Source organism: Lolium perenne, chromosome 6 (genome assembly GCF_019359855.2).
Source record: "Lolium perenne isolate Kyuss_39 chromosome 6, Kyuss_2.0, whole genome shotgun sequence".
Lineage (NCBI taxonomy): Eukaryota > Viridiplantae > Streptophyta > Magnoliopsida > Poales > Poaceae > Lolium > Lolium perenne.
This window is the reverse complement of record NC_067249.2, coordinates 257343122-257353606: the sequence shown is the minus strand read 5'-3', so window position 1 is coordinate 257353606 and position 10485 is coordinate 257343122. Positions and strand designations below refer to the sequence as shown.

At 49.5% G+C, this 10485-nt stretch overlaps 1 protein-coding gene across 1 annotated transcript; it reads left to right on the top strand.

Moving 5' to 3' along the window:
* The first annotated feature begins 9922 nt into the window (after positions 1-9922).
* On the top strand, positions 9923-10192 carry LOC127309160 (pathogenesis-related protein 1-like). The gene has a single exon (XM_051340122.2). The coding sequence runs from the start codon at positions 9923-9925 to the stop codon at positions 10190-10192; it is 270 nt and encodes an 89-aa protein (XP_051196082.1).
* The last annotated feature ends 293 nt before the right edge of the window (positions 10193-10485 follow it).

Here is a 10485-nt window from a genome sequence, read left to right as displayed (position 1 = left end):
TATTCCCAAGTACTAATAAACACCCCACGCTGTCACTGTGAGCATTCATAGGAGGTACTAACACACCACAATTTCATAGAGACATCCAACTCAAATCATAACTCAGTGAATAAGTATTCTGTGAAATATAGCCTAAGAGACCCACACGGTGCACACACTGTCACCTTTACACACGTGGGACAAGGAGTCTCCGGAGATCACATAAGTAAAACCCACTTGAATAGCATAACGGCATCTAGATTACAAAGCTCATCATATGGATCTCAATCATGCTAGGCAAATCATGAGATCATTGTATTGAAGTACATGGGAGAGAGAGATGAACCACATAGCTACCGGTACAGCCCTTAGCCTCGATGGAGAACTACTCCCTCCTCATCATGGGAAGCAGCAACGGCGATGAAGATGGCGGTGGTGTCGATGGAGATGCCTTCCGGGGGCACTTCCCCGTCCCGACGGCGTGCCGGAACAGAGACTCCTGTCCCCCGAATCTTGGCTTCGCGATGGCGGCGGCTCTGGAACTTTTCTCGTATCGTGGCTTCTTCTTTTAGGGTTTTCGCGATGGAGGCTTTAAGTAGGCGGAAGGGCAGCCTCGGAGGGGCCCTGGTGGGGCCACACCATAGGGGGCGCGCCCCACCCCTTGGCCGCGCCGCCCTGGCGTGTGGGGCCCCCTGGCTCCTCTCTGGCCCTTCTTCGGTGCTCTGGAACCTTCCGGGAAAAATAAGATGCTGGGCGTTGATTTCGTCCAATTCCGAGAATATTTCCTTTCTAGGATTTCTGAAACCAAAAACAGCAGAAAACAGGAACTGGCACTTCGGCATCTTGTCAATAGGTTAGTTCCGGAAAACGCATAAAATCATCATAAAGTGTGAACAAAACATGTAGGTATTGTCATAAAACAAGCATGGAACATCAGAAATTATAGATACGTTGGAGACGTATCAACCCTCGTGGAGAGGGTGACTCACGGCTCCTGCTCGGCATCTACGTCGACGATCTCGTCGTCACAGGAGGGAGCACCACTGCAATCTCAAGCTTCAAGCAACAGATGTGCAGCCAGTTCAAGATGAGCGACCTAGGCTTGCTCACTCTGTACCTGGGCATCGAGGTATGTCAGGCTCCTGGCCACATCACGCTGAAGCAGAGCGCCTTCGCAGGGAAGGTGCTCGAAAAGGCGGGCATGGCTAACTGCAACGCAGCTCATGTGCCGATGGAGCCAAGGCTGAAGCTCTCGAAGAGGAGCACGAATCCTCCGGTCGACGTCACGCTGTACCGCAGCATTGTCGGCACTCTGCGTTACCTCGTGCACACGAGGCCGGACATTAGCTTCGCCGTTGGCATGGTGAGCCGCTTCATGGAAGCGCCCACCACGGAGCACCTGAGTGCTGTGAAGCACCTGCTCCGCTACATTGCGGGGACGATCGACACCGGCTGTTCGTTCTCCTCCGCGCCAGAAGGTGCACACCTGATCGGCTACAGCGATGCAGATCACGCGGGTGATATCGATGACAGGAAGAGTACTACAGGTACACTCTTCTTCTTCGGAAATTGCACCAGTCCTGGCATTGCCAGATTTCACCAAACGCTTTATTGTCGAAACAGACGCAAGCGACAAAGGCATCGGAGCTGTGTTAATGCAAGATGGTCACCCCTTAGCCTTCCTCAGTAAATCATTGGGACCTAAATAGCAAGCGTTGTCTACTTATGAAAAAGAGTGCGTGTCTATTCTTTTAGCAGTAGAGAAGTGGCGATCATACTTGCAACATGCTGAGTTCTATATCAAAACAGATCAGTGCAGCCTGGTGAATCTCACAGAGCAGAGACTCACAACACCATGGCAACACAAGGCGTTAACAAAATTACTTGGACTGCAATTCAAAATCATTTACAAAAAAGGGGCCGAGAACAAGGTCGCAGATGCCTTATCTCGCTGAGTTCCTACTGGTGAATGTAACTTGATGACTGTGGTTGAAAGAAGACCAGTGTGGCTAACAGAAGTAGCAAACAGCTATAAAAATGATGCACAGGCAGGGAAACTGCTCACCAAGCTGGCCATTGTGCCTGACTTCCAACAATTCTCCCTGAAGGATGGCATTATCCGATACAAATGTTGGAGATATGCCCAAGAGGCAATAATAAAGTGGTTATTATAATATCTTTATGTTTATGATAAATGTTTACATACCATGCTATAATTGTATTAACCGAAACATTGATACATGTGTGTTATGTGAACAACAAGGAGTCCCTAGTAAGCCTCTTGTATAACTAGCTTGTTGATTAATAGATGATCATGGTTTCGTGATCATGAACATTGGATGTTATTAATAACAAGGTTATGTCATTAGATGAATGATATAATGGACACACCCAATTAAGCGTAGCATAAGATCACGTCATTAAGTTCAATTTGCTATAAGCTTTCGATACATAGTTACCTAGTCCTTCGACCATGAGATCATGTAAATCACTTATACCGGAAGGGTACTTTGATTACATCAAACACCACTGCGTAAATGGGTGGTTATAAAGGTGGGATTAAGTATTCGGAAAGTATGAGTTGAGGCATATGGATCAAGAGTGGGATATTGTCCATCCCGATGACGGATAGATATACTCTGGGCCCTCTCCGTGGAATGTCGTCTGATTAGCTTGCAAGCATGTGACTTGGTCACAAGAGATGACATGCCACGGTACGAGTAAAGAGTACTTGTCGGAGACGAGGTTGAACAAGGTATGGAGATACCGATGATCAAACCTCGGACAAGTAAAATATCGCGTGACAAAGGGAATCGGTATCGTATGTAAATGGTTCAATCGATCACTAAGTTATCGTTGAATGTGTGGGAGCCATTATGGATCTCCAGATCCCGCTATTGGTTATTGGTCGGAGAAGAGTCTCGACCATGTCTGCATAGTTCATGAACTGTAGGGTGACACACTTAAGGTTTGATGTCGTTTAAGTAGATATGGAATATGGAATGGAGTTCGAATGTTTGTTCGGAGTCTCGGATGGGATCCAGGACATCACGAGGAGGTCCGGAATGGTCCGGAGAATAAGATTCATATATAGGAAGTCATTTTCTAGGTTTGAAAATGATCCGGTATTTTTCTGGAAGGTTCTAGAAGGTTCTAGAAGAGTCCGGAAGAAATCACCATGGAAGGTGGAGTCCCAGAGGGGGACTCCACCCACCTTGGCCGGCCAGCCTAAGGGAGGAGGAATCCCAGGTGGACTCCACCCCATGGTGGCCGGCCACCCCACCAAAGGAAAGGGGGGAGTCCCACTCCCCCTAGGTTTGGCCATATGGAAGGTTTTGGAGTTGGGGTCTTATTCGAAGACTTTGGGCAAACCCTTGGGGATCCACCTATATAATGAGGGAGAGAGGGAGGGGGCTGGACACACCTTGGCCGCACCACCCCTGCCCCCCAGAGGCCGGCGCCCCAGCTGCCCCCTCTCCCCAAACCCTAGCCGCCCCCCTCCTCATACTTCTCCTACATCGCTTAGGCGAAGCCCTGCCGGAGTTCTCCACCACCACCGCCACCACGCCGTCGTGCTGCCGGGATTCCGAGGAGGATCTACTAGTTCCGCTGCCCGCTGGAACGGGGAGGAGGACGTCTTCATCAACACCGAACGTGTGACCGAGTACGGAGGTGCTGCCCGACTGTGGCACCGTCAAGATCTTCTACGCGCTTTTGCAAGCGGCAAGTGATCGACTACATCAACAACGAGATCTAATCTCATAGGCTTTGGAATCTTCGAGGGTTAGTCTCATGATCTTCTCGTTGCTACCATCTTCTTGATTGGATCTTGGCTTGTTATTCGTTCTTGCGATAGGAAATTTTTTGTTTTCTATGCTACGAATCCCAACAACAAAGGCAGAGTGTGGATTGGTAATCAGCCCAAGCTTCAAGCAAAAATTACTCAAGCCTTGCACGATAGTACCTTGGGTGGACACTCTAGATTTTATGTGACTTATCATCGAATCAAACAGCTTTTTTCTTGGCCCGGGATGAAGAAATTTGTCAAAAATTGGGTGACTAGTTGTTCAGTATGCCAGCGCGCTAAGTCAGAACGGGTGGCATACCCAGGTCTTCTCCAACCTTTGAAAGTTCCTTCATGTGCTTGGGAGGTTGTTACTATGGATTTCGTGGACGGGCTTCCCAAATCTGCTGGATTTAATTGCATTATGGTGGTCGTTGATAAGTTCTCTACGTATGCCCATTTCATACCTTTGTCACACCCTTATACTGCTCTGTCGGTTGCCACATCCTATATGAAGGATATTTTTAAGTTACACTCATTGCCGTCTGCTGTAGTATCTGATCGTGACCCAGCATTTACAAGTAAAATCTGGCAAGAGTTGTTCCGATTATCAGGCACACAGCTATGCATGAGCACAGCGCGGCACCCGCAAACTGACGGGCAGACGGAGAGGGTTAACCAATGCATGGAAGGATTCTTGCGGTGTTTTGTTCATTCATGTCAAACGAAATGGATCCAATGGCTACACTTAGCCGAGTTTTGGTACAACACGAGCTACCACACCAGCCTGAAGCGCAGTCCTTTTGAAGTCCTGTATGGCCACTCACCCAGAATGCTTGGTATTGACGTGGTGGAATCTTGTGCCATTCCTCAACTTGATGTTTGGCTGAAGGAAAGAGATACTATGACAAAACTATTGCAGCATCATTTGGAGCGAGTGCAGCAACGAATGAAAAGTCAGGCAGACAAAGGTAGAACTGAAAGAATTTTTGAGGTGGGGGAGAAGGTTTTCCTGAAGTTGCAGCCTTACGTTCAACAATCTTCTGTGCATCACAGAGCAAACCACAAGCTGGCTTTCAAGTTCTATGGGCCTTATGAAATTCTAGAGAAAATCGGCAAGGTAGCTTACAAATTGCAACTGCCTCCTTCAAGTATGATCCATCCAGTTCTCCACGTCTCCCAGTTGAAAAAGTGTGTTCCATCGGACAGGGTGATTTCTACTGAATTACCTCCTGATCCACCAGCGTTTCAGCAACCGGAGCGAATATTGGCTCGCCGATCCCGCAATCTGGGAGGCAGTGTCATCCGGGAAGGCTTGATTGGTTGGTCAGGTATGTCTGATACTCTGGCCACTTGGGAAAACTTGCAGGAAGTGAAGCAGCGCTTTCCTCTGGCTCCTGCTTGGGGACAAGCAGGATCTAAAGAAGAGGGGGATGTTACGGACCAGCCTATTGCAACTAAGAAGATGCCGCTGAAGAAAAGAGAGAAGGCGATCATGGAGCAGGGACCGGAGCATCAGCGTGAGCAAGCCAGGAGGTCAAGGCGAGAGCGTCAACTGAATGCTCGCTTCAGCGGTCCGGATTGGACCACGTAGGCCGATCCAACGACGCCGGAGTTCCGTCGTCTCATCCCGGTAGCCAACTCAGAAAACGTTTCCTGTACGTCTGATAAAAAGGGCCTGTAGGCCAATCTGGTCGATTGCTTTTGGAAGCCAGTTGTAAGAGAGCTGTGCTCGCGTCTTTTCTCCCCCCTACTCTTCTTCCTTGAATCTTTGCTTCTACTCCCAGATCTCTGGCTGCTACTTGCACTTGTATCCAAATTCGTGTGTGAAACTATAATAGAAGAGTAGATCGATCCGGGTACATAACCTACATTCCACGGCGCCAAAAGCATATGATCTTTAATTTTCTTGCTTCTAGTCTTGGCCATGCCGGTGTTCAGTGATGAGTAGTAGGCGGTGTAGCTTAATTTTGATTTTTGGAAATGCCCATCGTTTTGGCTGAGCTACTGTTGTGGAATGACCTCGATTGGCCCATGTTGACCAGCAGCCATCTATAAAACGAGAGCTCGAGTCTGAATTTGCTTCCTCACTGATCGGCCTTTGGCCATACTACTTTGCTAAAACATCTTACCGCACTGGTGTCAGTTGCTCGTGGAATACCATGTCGGGCTAATAAACTACAGGTGCATGCATGTCAGTTGCAGGTCCTCGTGGTGTCATTTCATGTAGTGGATGGAGGGGCCAAAATAAACAAATTGATTGGAGTTGACTGTTGGAGAGTTGATGCGCGCAGCTCTGAGAGAGCTCATGCCAAGGCTGATAGATGCTCTCTGGGTACTTGTCGTCCCGTGTAGCCATCTTTAAATGTCTCGTGTGGCTTAGAGCATCTCCAGCAGCAGCGCTATATCTGCGTGCTGTAAAACGCTGAACCAGCGCGCTGTATCCGCATGCAGCGTGTGGAGCCCGCGAGCACTTCGCCGGAAGCTCCAAAACGGCGCTGGACAATGCAGCGCGCATGCAGCACTTCAGCAGGCGCTGCATAGTACCGCGCGCTCGACGAGCGCAAACAACAATCCAACATATGCATACATTCTACTAGATCAGACAAACATGAAATAAATCAAGCATAAAATGACTCAACAAATAGCATAGTTTAACCAAACATATAGTTCATCACATGGACAAAGTTCAACAACGATGGACAAAGTTCAAACACGATAGACAAATAGCAAAGTTCATACATATTGACAAAGTTCACCTCATTTGTCAATATGATCAAATCCATCTCCATCTTCTTCGGAGTCTTGCACGATGGTGTTGGGAGTTGAATCTCCATGTGCTTCATTGGTAGACGGAGTTGGATCAACCAAAGAAGCCATGAATCCTCCCGGCGGTGCTCCCATGCCTCCCATGGCGGCATGCCCACTCATCCCACCCATGCCACCCATGGCGGAATGCCCACTCACCCCACCCATGCTTCCAAGACCCATGCCTCCGTAGCCTCCAAATCATCCGGGTTGTGCTCCCATGACTCCAAAGCCTCCGGGTTGTGCTCCCATGACTCCAAAGCCTCCGGGTTGTGCTCCCATGACTCCAAAGCCACCCATGCCTCCATACCCCATCGGTGCTTGTCCCATGAATCCATAGCCTCCCGGTGGTGCTCCATAGCCTCCCATGCATCCAAAGCCTCCCGGGACACTCATTCCTTCATTTTGCGCCTTCATGAGGTTTGCCAACTTTCTTTTTTTGTCTAACACTTCGTCGCGAGCAAGGTTGATGTACTCTTTTTGTCTTTCATCCATGTTAGAGGTGTCCATGAAAAAGAACTTCCTCTCTTCGTCCAATAGACGTTGATGCTCCTCATTGGCAAGCTTCTTCTCCTCCATTGGCATCCTCCTCTCCTCGGCGGCCGCCAATCTCTCCTCCAACGCCACGCGCCGCGCGTCGGCCTCCTTCTTGTCCTCATTGTACTCCTTTCTTGCTTTGGCCATGTTCTCCATAGCTATTGCTATGTCATCATCCCCGGACTTCTTTCCCCTCATCTCTTTGGCTTTCCTCCGTCCAAGTTCCGGCCTTCTTGTGTTCGCAACCGAGTGAGGAGTAGAGCTTCTCTTCCTATCCTCGCCGCCACTTGATACATCATCATCAATGATGGTTGCCTCCGCGGTTGCTTGTCGCGCCAACATTGTTGGCACGTCCACTTTACCACGGTTTGTCCACTTCTCCTCATCTTTTAGCACATCATAGCAATGGTGCAATGTAAAAGTCTTTCCGAGGACCTTCTTGCCCTTCTTGTCCTTCTTCCCCTCATCTCGAAAGAAGCCTTGACTCATGGAATTCTACATTATGAATTAAGTAGAATAGATGAGTAAAGAAAAAATAGATATGCACATTTGAATAAAATAGATATGCACATTTGAATAAAATAGATATGCACATTTGAATAAAAATAGATATGCACATGTGAACACAATAGAACAACTTACTCTATCACTATCGTTGGTGCCACTTGGGTTGATATCATCAACCGTCTTTTGCGCACTTGCCCACCTTGAACAATCTTGGTTGATGACCGACAAACGAGACCGAAGAGAGCGGCTCGTGCGATCAACTCCACGGGTGTTGGCATCAAAATACTCCTTCATTCTTATCCAATATGTGTCTCTAGTTTGGTCGGTGCCAATCGACGGATCCATGCCAATCTTTAACCAAGTCTTGCAAAGCAACACATCCTCATCTACGGTGTAGTTTATCTTCCTACCGGTCGGAGCTCCCACCATGCCCTCGCCTTCCTCATCCACCTCCGCGTACTCCTCTTCCACCTCATGCACATAGTTGTCATGTGCAAAAGGTGAACCGCCAATCTCCATAGTCTCCAAGAAACTATCGTCATCAACAATATAATTTACGCACATGTCACAATCCTACTAGTGAACATTTCATCCATGTCAAAAAAACAAGAAAAGAAAAGAGATTTTACCTTGTCGCCATTTCATCGAGCACGTTGCGCGCGGCGGTGGCGGCCGCGGTTGGCGTCGGTCGTCGAGGAGCCGGTGGTGGAGGCGGAGCGGAGGATGTGGGAGGAGCTTGGGATGCGCCTGTCTGGCGAGCCGCGGCGCTGTTCCTCGGTGCCTTGCGCTTGGGCTCTGCCGCCGCCATCGCCGTCGGCGCGCCGCGCCTTGCACCTCCGCTTTTGACCCGCGGCGCTGGGGGAACCACAGCTGCGCCGGCGCTGTTCCGCGGCGGCACGAAGAGGGCGCGAGTGGCCGCCGACCCCGCGGCGGCGGCGGCGCTAGGGTTTGGTGCGGTCAGTGGCTCGATCGCGCCGGCGCCGGCGCCATCAGTGGGGGGGACAGAATATGGTGGGGTTGGAGGGGTGCCAGAGGAGCCGTCCATCGCCGGAGTTGCACCGGCGGCCGCGCGGAAGGGGGAAGGCGGGAGGGGGCGCGGGAGAGCGGGCGGCGCGGGAGGGAAATTTCACAGCGGTTGCGCGTCTCCAGCGAAAGCGCGCGCGCGAGAAGAAGCACCAAAATTCACCAAAATTCCCGCGCCGGATTGCGCAGAATGCAGCGCCGCGGTATTTCTTTACAGCGCGCGAAACTATACAGCCTCTGCTGGGGGAGGATACAGCGCGCGCGCGGGGGATAAAATCAGTTATTTTAGCGCTGCGCTATTTTAGCGCCGCTGCTGGAGATGCTCTTAGCTCGCTACGTCTGATTCGTGCGGCCTTCTATAATGCAGACCTGGAGCTTGAGCGAATTCGGTTTATTTTGTGCCCGGAATTGAGAGCGGTGGTTCGGACGGGACGAAGGGGGGCTGGATTACAGACGGTCCCTCGGGATGGATGACGTGAACATAGACAGCCTGGATGCAACCTCTCACTGCCGAAATCGAGGGGGGATCGGTAAAAAAAGAGCGGACATGTCCGAGAGCGAAATTAACACAAAATTGGCAACCCAATGACAAATGGGTCCCACGTGCCAGAAAATTCTTACGGCTGCAGTTTTTCTTTTTTGACGGCTGCAGTTTTAGTGAGCCTGGGTTTGCATTCATACTCCCGAACCTTTAAAAATATTAGAACTACTTGGTTGGGTTCTAGAGTTGGTGTTTGCACTCCTGCGATTTTTCACCCACGCGTGCCCCCCGACGCAATGAGCTCGTTCGTCGTCGTCGACTCGGGGAGAGTGAAGGAAACTCTAACCATGATGATGTTGCAACGGTGTGTACTATAGCGACAGCAGCACCGAAAGGTCCCGACATAAACTTTAACCACATGTCTTGATACGATAGTTTTTTTTGACTCAGAGGCGTGTGAGGACTAGTAGCTTAACATAGGTGTATGCGTGCTCCTCGGTTCGATGGGACTGAAGTGGGTTTATAAAGTGGGTTTATAAATTTGGGGCACACTATTTGAGGGTGCTTTCATATATGCAAGTGTATTCTCACCTTTGTCCAGAGTGAACTGTGGCGATTGGCGGGTAGGGCATCATTTATAGTCCACAAGTTTGGGTCATATGGCGGGTGTATGCTCAAGGTGGAACTCTGGACTATAAAGAGCTTCCCCTTCAGGTACGGATACGACACATATGACATACATTCATGTCACCTGCTATCCGGCGCAAATGTTCAAATCATAACACACAGTTGATCGTGCAGCCATGCCCTTCAACATCATAAAGAAGAAGGTCGAGTTCCACGATGTGGACAAGTGCGAGTGCAAATACACCATAGAGTGTGACGGCATTGACACGTCCACGTGGAACATCAAGATGAAGCCAACGTCCAATGGTGGGAGTATGGCAAAGGTGGAATGCAAATCCAAGGGCGTGGAGGGGAAGGACATGATGCTCAAGGCCAAGGACTCTGCTGCCGAAATGTTCAAGACTGTTGAGGCCTATCTCATCGCCAACCCAGACCCCTACAACTAAGTCAGCAAAGAGGGATCATCCATAATGATGGTGCTTTCTCCCTGATCAAATAAAATTGCTCCAACCTCAGTGGTATGCTAGAGCAAGCTGGGTGTGGACTTATGAAGTTAAATAAAAGGAAGCTAGGTGTGGACCTCAGTGTGTTTGTTTGAAGCTTGTGTTGCTTGCTTATGTGTCTTCCTCATCGTTCTGCACAAGAATAAAATGAAGTATGTGAAATACATGACACACTTAATTAAAATTAGTAGGTTCTTTCCGGCCATAAAATTAACAAGATTGTGAATCACAGTCTA

What these genes read in the sequence shown, in the direction of transcription:
- LOC127309160 (XM_051340122.2), top strand. Translation starts at nt 9,923, where the DNA reads ATGCCCTTCAACATCATAAAGAAGAAGGTCGAGTTCCACGATGTGGAC.